Raw genomic sequence first — 17673 nt, 5'->3', positions numbered from 1 at the left:
GCACAGTGCATTAACTTATCCCGCAGATGAATGAATAGCTACAGTCTTTCCATTGCCATTAGATTGTATCTGGATACTAACATATTTTATCAATCATCTTTTTTATCTAAATTCATGAGAAGGGAAGTACTCCAAGGCAAAACATAAGTGAAAAGGTAGACCCAGGCTATCTATCTATCTATCTATCTATCTATCTATCTATCTATCTAAAAAGAATCCTCGTGGAAGTATTTCCTCTGGAAAAATCCTCCAGAAGGATCACATAAAAAAGTGTTTTAGAGCCACAGCCATGGGTATCCATAGCCAATAATTGATTCCACTTTTTGGATGAGATCCTGGAAGGGGACTGCTTTTTCTTTTGTTTGTAGGCCCAAAATAGAGGACTGCCAGAGGAGGACCTCATGAGGTTGGGACAGTCTGATTTTAGGTCTGATGCAGGTGTGAACGGAGCCTTACTTTATCTATTTAGATGATATTTTAGACATGAAATAAGCCCTGCAATTTACAGAAAGCACTCATATACGATGCTCCAGAATAAATTTGGTACTAATTGTAACAATTGCTCATCGCTGCCTAATATGTTTCTCTTACTTACTGACCCTCCATGGACAGCCAGGCTGTACCCTGCTATTCCTCGCTGCCAGCTTATGCTTCCTCACACAATATATTATTAAAATCTGGCTCCCACGGTTTACCTTTCTGTTTTCTTGGATTTTGCAGAGTGGTTTTACACCTTTACACATTGCTGCTCATTATGGGAATGTCAACGTGGCAACGCTTTTACTCAACAGAGGAGCTGCTGTAGATTTCACTGCAAGAGTAAGAATGTTTTCAACAATGGTTACAATGTTCAGTTAATGTATATTCACAAAGCAGAATTTACTGCTGGCCTTATAGCTTTTGACTTGTGTGTCCTATTTGTATAGCAGAATCCATGTGGATTCTGTCCGGAATATCATGTCCGGAGCATGTTTTTTCCCTGACTGAACGAAGTGACTGCATATTACTTCCTGTTGATTAGTCTGAGCTCATCTAAAGTAACCTGGCGTGAGATAGTTAAATGGTCATGACAACAAACACAAGATTCTTAAATGTACAACAAAACAACAAATTAACACATTTTCTAATTCAATGTTATTAACAAAAATACAGCATTTCACAGATATTGTTCCAACTTGACTCTATAAGTCCTGGTGTACACAATTTTTGTTGCCCCTGGACCCGACCGTAATATTCTGACTTTAGGGTCAGCGGACATATTGTTCTCCTGTCTAATGCTGCCCTGAGCTCCTCTCTGTCTCTAGCCCCCACCCTGGCAATCCAGGACGAGCTTACACACACACTGACATCTTTCCGGCAAAAAAACAACACATCGTGAGGAGAGTAAAACTACAAGCAACAGTCAGATAAGATCTTTATCCAAGGGAGAGGGAGGCATATAACATATTTGACAGTATGTAATGGTGCTGATAGTAGAGGGGAGAATGCCATGTGTAATATGCATTTCATGGATCTCATCATCTCTGGTCAGCACACAGCACTAGAGGAATCATGAAGTGTCTGTTTAGAGAGTCCCTGCCCACACTCCATAAAATGGAGTAAAATTGTGAAGTAACAGGTTAAAAATGGATCTTTATTGTATAAACATCACTAGGGGACTGAAATTTGAGAATTTTCTTTCATGGACAAACCCCTTTAAGGCTTTATCCTCATCACTGTTTTCTATAGTAACTTTTCTGATGCTAAATACACATAAAATTATCTTTCATCATGTATCCACTATTTAGATTGGAGAAATAGCACAGTCTGATGTTTCTTTATAGGCCAACATTTAAGGAAAAAATAGTTTTTTGGTAGTGTAATTAAAGCAGCATTTAGTGATATTGACCAAAATTAGAACTTAAATGCACAGTTGTCTGTAATGTATTGAATATTATTATTTATGTTTCCATGCAGAATGGAATTACTCCATTACATGTGGCTTCCAAAAGAGGAAATACAAATATGGTGAAATTATTGCTTGACCGAGGAGGACAGATCGATGCCAAAACCAGGGTAAGTTACAATCAACAAATTGCCTGGAAATGATTTATTAAGTATTCATTGACTTGTTACTCGGTATAGTGCCACACAATAACAAGATGCTTAACTTGTTGAAGTTCAAAGAAAAGAATATGTTCTTCAGTGCCTTGGTCATACATTTTAGAGCAAGCCCTATCACTGCCGCTGTTTGTGGCCCAATCAGTATTTTCTACTGTCATCGGTGCATGAGCTCACACCGATTACACCAATGGCGCCAAGGTTTAGTTGTTTGCATCCCGATAATGCAATTGTTCCAGGGCAGGTATACTAATGGTGTAATTATATTATGTGCCTCAATGTCAATTTAATCTAAAATTCACAGCTTTCTCTGTTACTAGCTGGAATCCTTTGTCTCTCCCCTTCTTTTGCTCTGGGGTTATTTATTCAATTTGTGATTTATTTCATACATTTTTATTTCCTACTTTGTTGTATTTTTTAAAACTCTAGTTTTAGTAGTATCAGGAGTTTTTCTATCAATCATGTGAGTTCATCATTAATAGCACTCAATTGTAAACATGAAAACTTCACTAAGAGAACAAAAGCTAACCAATAAGTCAAATGTTCTCTAGAGCAAAGCCTTTATAATGTTAAATTAATAAAAATCATTGTTCTTAGGTGGCACAATGAGAAATAACCTTTTTCAGCATGTTTTAAAATGTTGAAAAGTACATTTAACTTCCCATAGGACCAAGTGGTGGCTTAATATACCGTATGTACTCGAGTATAAGCCGACCCAAACTGGGAAAACCTATTGACTCGAGTATAAGCCGAGGCTGGGAAATGCATTGATCACAGCCCCCCCCCCAGTATGTATACAGCCTGCCCCCAGTAGTATACAGCAGCCTCCAGTAGTATACAGCCTGCCCCCAGTAGTATACAGCCTGCCCCCAGTAGTATACAGTAGCCCCCAGTAGTATACAGCATCCCCCAGTAGTATACAGCCTGCCCCCAGTAGTATACAGCACTGCCCCCAGTAGTATACAGCACTGCCCCCAGTAGTATACAGCACTGCCCCCAGTAGTATACAGCACTGTCCCCAGTAATATACAGCCAGCCCAGCATTAAAAGAAAATTATAAACTTATATACTCACCCTCCGGTGGCCCCGACCTGCAGCGCTGCTCCCCCGATGTCCGCGCGGGTCCTCTTCTGGCTTCGGCGCCCGTCTTCTATCTTCACTAACTTTGTGCCGGAGCCCGGCACGAAGTTAGTGAAGACAGAAGACGGCCACGGGAGCCAGAAGAGGACCCGGGCGGACATCGGGGGAGCAGCGCTGCAGGTCGGGGCCACCGGAGGGTGAGTATATAAGTTTATTATTTTTAAAAGATTTTTTATGACTGTATGACTCGTGTATAAGCCGAGGGGACGTTTTTCAGCACATTTTTTGTGCTGAAAAACTCGGCTTATACACGAGTATATACGGTAATTGTAATTTTATCCTTAGGGATAGGGGAATGGTGTTAGGCATAGTAGTCATTGGTTGAAGGTTTTACATACAATTTGACTTAATTGTAACTTGTGTGTACCTTACTGTACATTTCAATCTTCTCAGTCAGATAAATTCTTTATTAATAACTAATGCTTAACACATTTGGTGTAGACACATCTAGAGGGAAGTAGGGACCTTAGTTGTATCCTAAATTGTCTCCTCTTAACTTAATGGAGAATAAATAAGCTTTCTGAGCATGTTTAGTTTAAGAGATCCCTAAATAATTTACACCACAATGAAGATATAAATCTGTTGAGGAATTAATTATAGATGATGAAGTTGCATCCATTCTCCTGAAAAATAAGGAATCTAAATTATTTAATTTCAAGCTTGGATCTGTTTTTCAATTTTATTTGTGTAGCATTTTTATAGAGTTTCTGTTTAAAGCTCATGCTATGTAGATCAGTAAGAAGTCATTATTAAAATGGGAGGCTGCAATATATTAGGGTGTGATGGCACTTATAATTGTTCTGTTCAATCAATGTACTTTGCAAATGATAAGTAGTATACACTAAGCAGAGAATTTATCACAATCGAAATACAGTTTAAGGCTACATTCACACAAACATGTGCCCGTCCGGCTTGTTGGCCCCTCCCCTCTCCATAGAGATGCACGGCGTATAGACGTGGCCACGGGGAGAGATAGGACATGTCAGATCTTTTCCCCGTGTGCGAAACTATATCGCTCCATGCGCCTTTCGCACGCACATATGCCACCCATACGTCTATGTGATAAAGCACATGAATTTCCCCATATCTGTTTTTTTATGGCCTCCCCTACCCGCACAGCACATGCCAGGGAGGACACTACTAGACAGAAGTTACATACATTGTATTATTACATATGAGCCTTAATAAAATATGCACATTTAAAAGAGGAGTCAGTAAATCTGATGGTAGATGTCCCAACCTAACTTGCTCCTCCAGTCTCTCAGGGGAAGATTTTGCTTTTATGAAGTCCTAGGACATAGGCATTGTTCTAAAAAAGACATAACTTGAGACAATGCAGAGGGTATGATCACTTCCGTCCCAGGATCCTTTGTAGGATCGTAAAGTATCTCTTCCCTTTAACAAGAGAGGTAGGTATGGCACTTCTCTGGACTCCTTCATACTTAAGCGTAATTGGCGCAGCAAAAAGTGGACATAAAATTAATGAAGAAAGTCTCTACTTTAATTATGTTAATATATAAAAGGAACCTGTCAGCATATTTTTTACATATACAGCTAGTGACAGGTTCCCATAAAGCCCTATTAACTAAATGCCACTTTTTTTTAGCTAAAAATAGTTTACCAGTAATCAGTAACAAGGAGGCAGGGCAATGAAAGTAACATTTTATATGCAGGACTCTATTAATATAATTGGACTCACCTCAGGCGAGTTGCATATAACTTTACAAACTGATTTGATAACATTGCAGCCATGGAAAGGAACCTTTTAGGGATAAGGACAATGCTTTTTCATTATAGTTTTTTAATGAAGTCTTTATTTTGGATAGGTTAATTTTAATGGCAGGTTCCCTTTAATGGGAAAACCCTGAAAAATGTTTATTTATTGTTGCAGGATGGACTTACACCACTACACTGTGCAGCACGAAGCGGACATGATACTGCGGTAGAGCTGCTTCTGGAGAGAGGAGCTCCTCTGCTTGCAAGGACAAAGGCAAATCCTTATTTACTATGTCTTTTTATCATCAGAAACATCAAAATGTACTAGTTATTACATTAGAAAAAAATTCTAAAAGTGCCCAGGATACCTGACAAACCTGACTTTTTTGTTGCTGTACTTACGATATACCTGATGGCTGTTTTTATTTTTAGAATGGATTGTCTCCACTTCACATGGCTGCTCAAGGAGACCACGTAGAATGTGTAAAACACCTGCTACAACACAAGGCACCTGTAGATGATGTCACACTGGATTACCTGACATCTCTGCATGTTGCAGCCCACTGTGGTCATTACAGAGTCACCAAACTTCTTCTTGACAAGCGGGCAAACCCTAATGCCCGGGCCCTGGTAATAAGATTTTTCCAATATACCAGTTTTTTTTTATTCTGTTCATGTTTAAATACTGTATAATTACTCTATTCTGTATCATGAGAAGGATAATGTCTTTCTATAACTGATAACTGGAATCCTTATGAATTTTGTCTGTTTACTCTAATCAAAATCACTGCTCATGAATATTCATAAGCGGCCAAACTTTCCAAAAACTTTCCTCTATCGGGGAGACATGGGCTCTGATTGCTGCAGGTTAGCTGCAGTGGAATTGCCTGTGCCTAACTAGAAGTGATTTTCATTGACAGCAGCAAGGGTGAGATTAAATGAATTATTTCTGTGGATTTTGAGTGCAGAATTCAACATTTGCAATGCTAAGGTTGAGCTTCACCCTGCTGAAGTAAAATCATGTCAGAAGCCAAATGTTTTTGGCTGGTTTCCGCCATGATCTGTTGTAGTATTTCTTTATTACTGCTGTGTGTCCCTGGCCTATAGGAGCTCTAACTACAATTTGACAATTGATTGACTGCCCATACACAGTGAATGGTTAAAGTTTTAGCTGCGGCTCCACCCTTTAGATCATTACCATATAAAGACACACCTCTTAGATACATTCTCCCCCAGCGTATTATTTTAACAGAAAGTATTAATGTTATCGATTAAGTTTATTAATCTTATGCCATGGGTAGATTTGTATATGAATTTATATATATATATACTGTATAGTTATAGACATATTCTTAGATACCTTTAAAATATCTTAAAATAGCATTAATATGATTATACATATTTCTCCATCAAAAGTGTTATAATAAAGCTTCCTCACACAGAAATTATAAGACGTTTAATCCGGCGTAAATTGCTGCAATTATATCAAAATGATGCAACTTTGGTGCATATTGCACACCTCTGCCTTATACTGCAGCTGTCATTCATTTCCACCAGTGTTTTGGATTAATAAAATGGCACAATGCAGTTGGTGCAAACATTATGACTTTCGTAGTTTGGACAATTTGAGGCATCTCCTTTACAAATCTGTTACTCTACAAGAGTAAAAGTGGAACACATTTTTCTTACTACATATGCTGCGGGACATATTTATAATCCTTTTCATTTTCAGCCATTTTCAGGAACTTTTTATATGATAAATGTCCCCCATTTGGTGGTCAGCGTATGATGATACTATATGGCACCATGTAGGTGGTTTGCATGCATTGCATGATGTGCAGGCTTTGAAGAGTGCATGAGTTTTGCTAACAAGTTGTTTTTCTGAACAGAATGGTTTTACTCCATTGCACATTGCCTGCAAGAAAAACCGTATCAAAGTTATGGAGCTGCTAGTGAAATATGGGGCTTCAATCCAGGCTATAACAGAGGTAGAACAGGTTTTCTTAGCTTTCAAATACATCCAGCCATTTCCTGCTTCCCCCTGTCCTGTCTCTGTGTTCCTCTTCCATACAATTTCCACCATCACCTCTCTCTATCTTCTGTTGACCCCCCATTAGTCTTGTGCAGGGGAGTAAAATGCCTGTTGGTTTGTTTCACAGTCTGGTCTCACTCCAATACATGTGGCTGCTTTCATGGGCCACTTGAACATAGTCCTCCTTCTGCTGCAGAATGGAGCCTCTCCAGATGTCACTAACATTGTGAGTATGTCTTAAAATAAAATAACCGCATTTATTGTACATTTTGCTAGCCGTTTGATAAATCTCACATTTCACCCAGTCAGTTTCTACAGTAAAACTGCCTAACTTGTTGATGTGCTCGACATAAGCTGTGGGAATGCCTATGGTGCATAGACTGTATGTTTGTATCCACTAAATAGCCAATGTCCACTAGTGACTGCTCACATTTAAAGCCTCCTAGCGAGGGTAGAGTGTAGTCTAAAATAAACCTGTGGTTTGGCTTATGTAAGAAACAAGCTTGAAGTCTTGAGATAAATCTCTCAACGTGTATTTCTATGTTACTCACTGAAGGACGTCCGTGGTGTTTTCATGTGCGTCACTTACATGTTGCTCACCTGTGTGCTTTTAATAATCCATTCAGTCTTCAGTTTCTGGCTTCATTTTATATTTTATCCAAAATTCCTATCTGAAGCATATACAGCATATCAACAAGTTATGCTATTCCTTTTTTGTAAGGTAGGTGTTCCCCTGACACCCACCTATTAAAATAAAGGACTGGCAATAGTGGTTTATACCTGTGCCTCTATGGTGGAGATTCTGAAGGTGGATCCCTGCCTATACTGCATTATTGTCTTTTCTGTGTATATGCCATAATGCCTCAGATTGGAATGCCATTTTAAAGGGAATCTGTCAGCAGTTTTTACTAAACAAAGCTGCAGACCGTGTTAGTTGGCAGTCCTAAAGATCTTTGTAATCATACCTTTGTAATGAAGGACTGTGAAAAGTGAAGTTATAATCCAGCTTTGCAGCTATTTTAAAGGCTCTGGGTGGGTCCATCGTCCTGAAGAGCTTTCATCAGTCAAGATGAGGGACATGGAGCAGTTCATTGCAAAAAGCAGATGGCTCCTTGTCAACCTTGAATAAAAGTTCACTTTCCACAGTTTCACTCCTACTAACTACACAAAGGTGTGGTTACAGCCTCAACGGCCTAAACCTATAAATGTGGCCAAAACTGATGATGGCTTCTCTTTAAATTCGACACACAGGATTGTCCCTTAGAATCTATGTGGCGACTATATGTGTATGATATAAGTTTTTGTACACATGTTTTTTTAAGTTTTTTCTTTTAGAAAATAGCTATTTCACTACAGCAATAGAAATCAGCACTTCATCCACTTACTTCTTGGCATTCTTGTGCTGGTATTATACTTAAAGGAATTCTACCATTTGATTTAATGAATTATGAACCAACATACTTTGAGAATGCTATAGCTACACTGATGCAGAAACATTGTTTAATCCTTGAGCTGATTGGCTTTGCTGAAAAAACAAAAATAAAATTATGAGAATGAGGCTCCGTGGCTTCTGTACCTGGTTCCAGTGCTTCTCTTCTTACATTAAGTATGCACTGCTCCAGAGAATGATGTAACCACTGTGTTGTACCTGATAGGCAGAAGTCATCAATCGCTGCACCATCCCCCACCTGCTGTGTATGAGTGATCCAGCTCAGGTCGATACGTCCTGTCAGGACAGTTCAGGAAGCTCCCTGTAATGCGGGAGGCTGAATGCAATCCAGCTTTCCCAGGGCCCTGAATGTCATAATTGTTTTTTCAGCAAAACCACTCAACTCAGCGATTAAACAAGACATGTGTCTGCATTAGTGTAGCTACAGCATTATAAAGGTATGTTTGGTTCATAATGCATGAAATCAATTGGTAGATTTCCTTTAAATGCAACAGGCTCTCTTAATATGCAGACCTACAGTGCAAAATCATGGGAGAGTGGCAAAGTCTCTGATAAGTTATCCTTCTGGATTCAAAAAAGGTTCCAAAAAAGGCATTTTTAGCACTTTGGGCTCAATTGTGCAAACATTTTTTGAAATTTAGAATTTTTTGCATCACTACAATTATAGAACTTTTACCAATTTAGCTGTAATAGAGAAAGTCTAGATAGTCTCCTGCAAAACAGACTTCAAAAAGTGTCATAAAATTAAATGTATCATACATGGTGCAAGAACAAATTAGAGTAGTCACCAATGGACATTAACAGCATTTAGTTGCCAAGTTCTGATTGAATGCCAAGGTGTCACTGTCCCTTGCATCAGGTGTGGTCTCCCCCAATGTGACTTATGGTATGTGGTAATTCAAGCAATGCAATAAGTGTTATTTCAATAAAGAAAGAATACAATCACAATTAGATATCAAGCTATTTGGTGCATTTGTCTTTCATCACATTGATTCTAGTTCCCTGCTATTGCAAATTTAAAAATAAGTTTTGTTTTGGAGTTTTGTAACTCCAAAAGTTAAGACTAATTTAAAAGAGGTTGGCATGCTTGTGGAACTGAGGACCCTTGTTGCACTCTAACATTTATTAAACAATGTTTATAACTATTTGATTAACGATTGATTGATTGATTTATAAAAAAAAAACAAACCCTATTTTAATTTTATATTCCGCTTTTTGTACAAATTCTTGATGCCAAAATTACTCCTTTAGGCACAAGGCACCAGGCTGGTGAATAATTCAATTGAGGTGCTCAAATGTGGTGCCAGGATGACTTGGACTAAGAGGTTGTGGCTCTTAGTAATTCCACCATGTTGTGTGCTACTGAGCCTATCATTAAGACTGATGCACAGGCCCTTTGTCTTTGATTATTACTTTTCATTTTTTTATACTTTAATTGGAATTTCTTAACGTTTTTACATGTGTGTCAAAATTTGAGAAAAAAACATTCACATATATTACAGAAGATTTATCAAAACTCTTGGTGTAAATGTTAAACTATACAGTCTTAGGCTGCACCATATTTATCAAAATGTATAAAACTGAATCATAAATCTTCGTTTAAAATTGCCTGCACAAAAACCTTGTTAGATCACGCCTGGTCGAGCACAATGCAGAGGATGGGAGCCTTGCATAGAGAAATATACAGTCCCTGTCTGCCTGCTGAACCACATAAATGACACTGTAACAAGGGTAAAAATCATCAGTTTAGTTGGTGATACTTGTCCAAAATCTCATCTATTGTTTCTTTCCTAAAGACATTTCCCGAAAATAACCTATTATGCATCAGAGTTTATGATAAACTTTTTTGTTTTACATTTATGGTATTGTTCTTCTTTTTTTTATTACTATATTTAAACACAATCCTGAAATCTTGAAGTTTTCACAATGACCAATGAGATAAATAGACTAACTGTATGTATGCTATCTGTACAATAATTTTCATGTTTATAGCACCAACATATTCATCAAATAAACCATAGTGCATAGTTCTTTCCTACACGGTAGTAAAAACATCATGCCAATATATACAGGTCAAAAGGAGGACTGAAAAACACTTTATTTTCTCCATCTGGTATATAGGAACATAGGGAAACATTAACATATACACTGTTTACTAACTTTGCTGTATATTACACCAAAAAATGCTTCCAGCTTATATGATGAATATATCCATGGCAAAACTACTTTGCAAAGATGTTTTTAGACTTCTTGTAGGTCATACTTGGTGTTAAGGGGGCTGCCTTTGAAGTTAGCAAAAGGAGGCATTGTTTTCCATTTAACACCTTGGAAAACATGTTTCCTTAGTGGAGCATCTTTGGCTGCAAATCTCCACACGTCTATAAGGCGGCCTGAATTGGCAAACTCTCCTGAAGGAGAACTATTGACCCTAGTCAATAGCCTCTCACACAGCCAAACCACTTTCCTACACTGTACTGAGGAGACCCAATCAGGTCAAAACAGTGATGTCTACAGTTGGGAGTCTGTTTCTTCTGGAATAGATATACTGCTTTGGCTTAATCCCACATCATGTTATTAGACTTCTTGTTGGTCATACTTGGTATTAAGGAGAACTCTTACCTTCTGACCCTCGCCGAGATGTATCAGTTTGCCTTTATGACAACAGTATTAAAAAGTTTCAATTACCAGTATTCTTTTCAATAAAATGGTATCCTGCAAAAATTGTAAACTTTTTTACTATGTAAGTGTTCATGTTATGGTACATACAGATGCAAAAATAATGCAAAAATAAAACATAATTTAACACTTTTATTTTGTAAGTTTTCTGTAGAAATCCAAGATGAATTATATCAAGTCAAATTCTGATTCATTACATTTTAAGCGAATATATAAGACATAAAGGCCTAGCACTGAAATCTATCATTCTCCATCTTTGTATTTTCAGCGAGGAGAGACAGCATTACACATGGCTGCTCGTGCAGGGCAGGTTGAAGTGGTCCGTTGCCTTCTCAGAAATGGTGCACTGGTGGATGCCAGAGCGAGGGTAGGTCGGGAATCTGCCCATGTGTTCATCTATGGGGAAAATTATATTATGCATGTATAGCAATTATTCCTAATATTGTATAGAAAACTAACATATGGTATATTCAGTAGGCTGTGATGAAGATATAGCTGTATCAATGTTGTAGACCTTTTCATTGTGTTTCTTAATTCTAAAGTCGATATATATCACAAGACATTGGCCCACATTTACTATTAGTGAGGCAAATTGTACTAGGTGTAGAAACTGCAGTTTGCCTCACTAATGTGCAGAGTGCGCCAAATGAATGAAGACCGGCACAAGGTCTTCATTAATATGGCACGCACAAAACCCACATAAATTGAGTGCACCGGTTTTTTTCTGGTGCACTCAGTTTAATGGGCATGTGCCACATTTATGTCAGACTTGTCAACATAAATGTGGTGGCCAGTGCGTATGCACACTGGGATGCCCCTTTAGTTGCAGAGTATTGTATGCCGCGACTCTATTGTGCGCCGTGACACAATACTGGTGTCAGAAAACTTGCATCAGAAAACTTTACCAGTTAACAAATGTGGGTCATTATATTTAGAGACGATAATGCAAATAAAAATATCCTGCATACCTGTGGTATACATTATACTGCATTGTGGGATATGACATACAAATGACACACACAAGTGAATATAATTAACACTTTAAAGGAAGCTATCATCAGCTTTTACACCAGTAAATTGACAGCACCCAGGGGAGAGTATGAAATATCCTTTTTAGTATTCCCAAAATTTGCAACAACCAGGGACATTTCCTGTGAAGCACAGCTGTTTAACATGTTGTCCATGGTGCTGAATACAGAGCTGAAGTAGCTGGATCCACACCACCTGCACAACAATCTCTATGTTTTTAAGCAGTCCGTCAAAAAACGCATGTGTTAAAAAATGAATGCGGTTTTTAAAAACGCATGTGTTTTTTGAAAATGCAACAGTTTTAGACATGTTTGACCAATTATCTTAATTGAAACTGGTCAAAAGCATTTTTTGACAGACGGCTTAAAAACGGGCCAAAAATGCGTTCAAAGCGCTACATGTGCCGTCACCCTGACTTGAGCCAGAAGATGTATTTCTCAAAAGTATGTTTTACACCCTAACTCAGGGTGTTGCTAGCTTAGAGGTGTAAAAGCTGGTGATATTATCATATCTGCTGGTCTTTTGTTTCCTGCGATTCTGAATCATTCTGCGTTGTCATAAAACCAGCATTTTCTTTGGAAAGTAACTTGATGATAGATGAGCAAGGTGTATTTTAACCCCATATTATCATTCTGGGACTCTCCTCTGTCTCCTGTCCCATATATCTGGAGTCTACATATATATCTCATCATTGATACCTTCCAATCCATCTGACAGGTAACTCTGCATACTTTTATGGACGCACCCATGAAATAGTAATAGTAAGCTGCTATAGTTATTAGAATCATATATTGCAGTGATGGCGAACCTTTTAGAGACTGAGTGCCCAAACTACAACAAAGACCCGCTTATTTATCGCAAAGTGCCAACACAGAAATTTAATTTGTGAGTTATACTTCCTTGTCTGTCACAGTTTTCATTGATACCAGCCCCTGAGGACACTAATATAGCAGAAAATAGTCCCAGGTAGAGCTGTCACTTTAAAATAGCTCTGTGCACAGCAAGTTCTGGGCTGTCTGGGACTGCAGGAAGATACCTGGAGTCATCTCTGGTGATGGCCTGAGTGCCACCTCTGGCACCAGTGCCATAAGTTCGCCATCACTGATATATTGTCTTAACATATGCAAAATGTTGAGAGATTTGAAGTCCAACGCACCAGTGTAGAAATAAAATTCACTTTTATTATCCCATCAGATTAAAGAACATAACAATAATATAAAAATAAATACCCATCTGATGTTTTATTCCTACACTGGTGTCCTAGACTGCTTGTGCTAGGCCATTTGCCCCTCTAAAGAGAATGGTGATGGTCCTGGAGAGTACAATGGAAACTGTAGATATGAAATGCATATACAAATTTATTGTATGACCTGTTCTGTTGTGCAGGAGGAGCAGACACCTCTCCACATTGCCTCCCGTTTGGGAAAAACAGAAATTGTCCAGCTACTACTACAACACATGGCTCACCCAGATGCTGCCACCACAAATGGATACACCCCTCTTCATATCTCAGCCCGAGAGGGACAGGTGGATGTGGCATCAGTCTTAATTGAAGCTGGAGCTGCCCATTCCATGCCTACTAAGGTAAAAGTGGTTTTAACATGACTAGTAATAAGAATGAGCATTGTAAATATAGCAAATATAAATTGTAAGTGATTAACATTCTGTACACTTTGCTTTGGAGTCCAGTGGGCGGTCCTATTTACTGTGTGTACACATATATTGAAAACTGTCATTCATTGATAAAAACACTTACTGGATTCTTAGTATATACAGAATATAGCGCTATGGAATTTGATGGCACTATATAAATAAACATTATTATTATCCAAAAAAACTAAATACTTAATGGATAATTAAATGGGATCAATTTAATAATATACGTTCCCTCTTTTTATGCCACATATGCTGGCTCAGATCTGCCAATGTCTGGTTCCCTAGCATCTAGTAATGTCAGTCTTGTTGAATAGCAGATTATTCATTGGCAGGATCTTCCATAGGCTTTCATGTGTGCACATGCCGTTCTTATCTGCTAGAGGGCAGCAGAGTAGAATACATATAAAGAAGTAGTTCCTGCCATCTGTCTCTAGTTCTAGAATCTCTGCTGTTCTATTCTATGATATCTATTCTGTTAATTCATGTGAATTCTGGAAAATAAGATCTTGTAATACTAGATAAATCAAAGATTCTTTTTTTTTAATGGAGGATTAGCTCCTTGGTGGCAAAAACTACCAGTCACCTGTAAGGGTGCCAATACACAGCACGGGCAGCTTTGGTTAAGATGTGGCTGGCTGCATCCAATTATCGCATTTTGATTATAATTCATTACATTATTATTTAGTAACTTTAGAATGTACTGTTAACAAGATATAATCACTGAATCCTTAGCTACATCTATCTTCCCCTAGCCAGGGATTCTCAGCCTTTCTGTATCCCTTGTCTCATATTGCTGTATGAGCTGTTGTCTATATCCTGGAGCCTTGTATACATAGGGGAGGAATCAAGGGGAATTATAGGGAGCCCTGACATTTTTTATTAAAGTTTTTAAAAACAGAATAAAAAAGACCAAGTGTACAAACATTTATTTTGGGTGTTCAAATAAATGTGGTTTTGTAAAATATATATAATAGATGATCTTCCAGTAGGAAAAGTGTTGGTGGCTTATTGCCATATGGAAGACGTTGCCCGTTTCCACACTGCAGCAGTTGTCTATTCTTCTGTTAGAAAAATGCAGAAAATGTGCACTTGGAGCACCACCTTATGTCAAAATAGTCAGGGGTGCTTTTACCCATAATGCAACTGATGTAACTGCATGGGGTCCTGGAGAAGGGGTCCCCAATTTTTCCTATACCAGATGAGGGAACTAGGGTGAAGTGGGATTCCAATCTGCATTCTTCCTGTGTGATACAATCCTGAATAAAATTCCCAGGGTGTCAGTAGAGTATAAAGCTAAGGCAGTGATGAGTGAACCCCTAGACATAACCTTGGATAGGGTCCCATATTTGCCAAATATGACAAAAATATTTTTGTGTTCACTTCTGCAGAAGGGATTTACCCCATTGCATGTAGCTGCTAAGTATGGAAGCCTAGATGTGGCAAAACTCCTCCTACAACGCCGAGCATCCCCAGATTCCGCTGGCAAGGTAATTTGTTGTAATTCATTTTACATTCTAGACATAGATACTTAGATTTTTGTTACATGTATTATATTAACAATGTTCACAATGTTATGTTCTCATTACAGTCATCATGTTCATGTAATGCCATCATTACTTTAATATGCATTTGACTTTAGTATCTTTATTTCTTACAGTGTTAATGTCTGTAGCTTTATTAGAGATTTAATAACTAACTGTTTAACCCCATAACATACACGCCCTTTGCAGAATGGGCTCACACCTCTTCATGTTGCTGCTCACTATGACAACCAGAAGGTGGCGATGTTGTTACTGGAAAAGGGAGCATCTCCCCATGTCACAGCCAAGGTGAGATCTCAAGTCTAATGGGTTTTTTTTCACATCTGAGGTTGTACTTTTAGAGTGAGGCATATTCACTTTTTTCTTTTCCAGAAATAAATATGAATCAGTAAAATAATATGGAAGTCAGCTGTCAGACCAATATGCTGTGGGAATGTATATTTTTAGTAGTTTGATAGAAAGGGGTTAGTGTTACTGTATGGTTTTCATACATCTAGTTACAACTTCTAGTCAAATAGGGGATACTTTTTGGGTATGGAACATCACAGTAGACTGCACTATACAATACACAGGAATTTTTATCATGAGAACCTATGGAGTGACATATGCCACTATACATCTGTTATAAATGTGCTCAATCTACTGAATGTACACTATAGAACACAGGGCAGAAATTGCTTTTTATATCAATAACACATAGTATATCATATATATATATATATATATATATATATATATATATATATATATATATATATATAATATTTTAGTGTGATGTGTAGTGGCATGTTTTTATCGGGTTGTATCTAGGCAGATTTCTGTAGACCCCTGGGCGACAGAGCCTTAGTTGGCCCGTTTGCAGTGAACTCACGTGGTGGCATAAAAAATTCTGAAACTAAAATAGTTTCCTTTTCCCTAAAATATTCCCTAGTTTATCATATCAAAAAGACCCATCATGGTTATTTTGTATAAAGTCCCATTCACCCCCTATGGATTCATTTGATACAGCCCCCTTCACCCCTATGGATTCCCCCAGCAGCTCTGGGCCCCAGCACTTGCCCGGGTATGCCAATTGCTGGCGCCGGCCCTGTATCTAGGACTGGATAAAATACAGTTGAAAAGTAACCGGCTTTCCTGTATAACTCTGTTCCCCTTTCCTGGTGGATGTAGTATATCTCTAGAAAGATCCGTGTATAGTTTGATTTATAGTACCCACTTTCTCCTGTCCAAATGTATCTAGTGTTTCTTAATAAGATCTTATATGTTGCCTATTGCAGCCTTGAAGTATCCTATCTTTTATTATAAATGCCACAATAAACAATCTAGACCAGTGATGGCGAACCTTTTAGAGGCCGAGTGCCCAAACTATAACCAAATTCCACTTATTTACCGTGAAGTGCTAGCGTTGCATTTTAAGCAGTAACTTATTGCTACCTGCTCTTCAACATCTATCAATCGTATCGGCCCCTTGAGGCCACTAATACAGTTGAAAGAAGGAGGGCACATTCAGACTATCATTGTAGCTTCTCACCAGGGTCTCTCTGTACAGTAAGAATGTAGGGTCCAGTAGAAGGACCTACAAAGACAATGCAGTTCTATCAGCACCTTTTCACTTTTCCCGCAGTTCCAAACAGCCAATGAAGTGTCGCTTTAAAATAGCGCTGATTACAGCATCTCTTAAATTGCCTGGGACTGCAGGAAGATTCTGTGGATTTGGTTCTGTTTGGTGAGCTCTGTCTTGGGTTCAATGGCCTGAGTGCCCACAGAAAGGGCTCTGAGTGCCACCTCTGGCACCCGTGCCATAGGTTCGCCACCACTGATCTAGACTGATACTTCACACATATACGTGATATGTCTTCAGGTCCTTACATAGAATGGAATAGGTGGAGATAACAGGAACATATGCTGTAACATGGAGAAATAGTTGATCCTTTGCTTTTTCTAATGTTGTAGAATGGCTATACACCTCTTCATATCGCTGCCAAAAAGAATCAGATGCAGATAGCCATGACATTGCTAAACTACGGAGCAGAGACCAACATTCTAACCAAGCAAGGAGTCACCCCTCTTCACCTGGCCGCCCAGGAGGGACACGCAGACATGGTTACCCTCTTGCTGAACAAGCAAGCTAATATCCACGTTGGCACTAAGGTAAGGTTCTCCTCCCCTGCTACTTTATACAACTAATTGTCACAGCATGGCACTACAGAGACTGCTGGCAGAGATCATACATCACTATGATCCAAAGACTCCCATACCTGGAACCATGCTTGGTCCATGGAGTCAGACCAGCATTAGGTCTCTTTCCACAGACTCTTTGTGCACAGTCATGG

The 17673-nt window shown here is 38.6% G+C and overlaps 1 protein-coding gene and 1 long non-coding RNA gene across 47 annotated transcripts in view; one reads left to right on the top strand and one right to left on the bottom strand.

Annotated features, from left to right (window-relative positions):
- The window catches only part of LOC140072383 (uncharacterized), a 37036-nt gene extending 36229 nt beyond the window's left edge, over window positions 1-807 (bottom strand). Inside the window, exon 1 of the long non-coding RNA XR_011849183.1 lies at window positions 696-807. This is a non-coding gene — a long non-coding RNA (uncharacterized lncRNA). The remainder of the gene's footprint in view (window positions 1-695) is intronic.
- The window catches only part of ANK2 (ankyrin 2), a 336471-nt gene that overhangs the window by 235349 nt on the left and 83449 nt on the right, over window positions 1-17673 (top strand). For 34 of the 46 annotated variants that reach the window (XM_072119238.1, XM_072119243.1, XM_072119237.1 and 31 more), the window contains 11 exons: window positions 721-819; window positions 1957-2055; window positions 5132-5230; window positions 5389-5586; window positions 6846-6944; window positions 7116-7214; window positions 11383-11481; window positions 13530-13727; window positions 15188-15286; window positions 15530-15628; window positions 17294-17491. In XM_072119238.1, the coding sequence (XP_071975339.1) occupies window positions 721-819; window positions 1957-2055; window positions 5132-5230; window positions 5389-5586; window positions 6846-6944; window positions 7116-7214; window positions 11383-11481; window positions 13530-13727; window positions 15188-15286; window positions 15530-15628; window positions 17294-17491 (1386 nt within the window). The remainder of the gene's footprint in view (window positions 1-720; window positions 820-1956; window positions 2056-5131; window positions 5231-5388; window positions 5587-6845; window positions 6945-7115; window positions 7215-11382; window positions 11482-13529; window positions 13728-15187; window positions 15287-15529; window positions 15629-17293; window positions 17492-17673) is intronic. The other 12 variants (XM_072119244.1, XM_072119242.1, XM_072119270.1 and 9 more) reach the window with 3 other exon arrangements.

The sequence above is a fragment of the Engystomops pustulosus genome, chromosome 1 (assembly GCF_040894005.1).
Source record: "Engystomops pustulosus chromosome 1, aEngPut4.maternal, whole genome shotgun sequence".
NCBI lineage: Eukaryota > Metazoa > Chordata > Amphibia > Anura > Leptodactylidae > Engystomops > Engystomops pustulosus.
The sequence above is the reverse complement of the archived record's forward strand: the minus strand, read 5'-3'. Positions and strand labels throughout refer to the sequence as shown.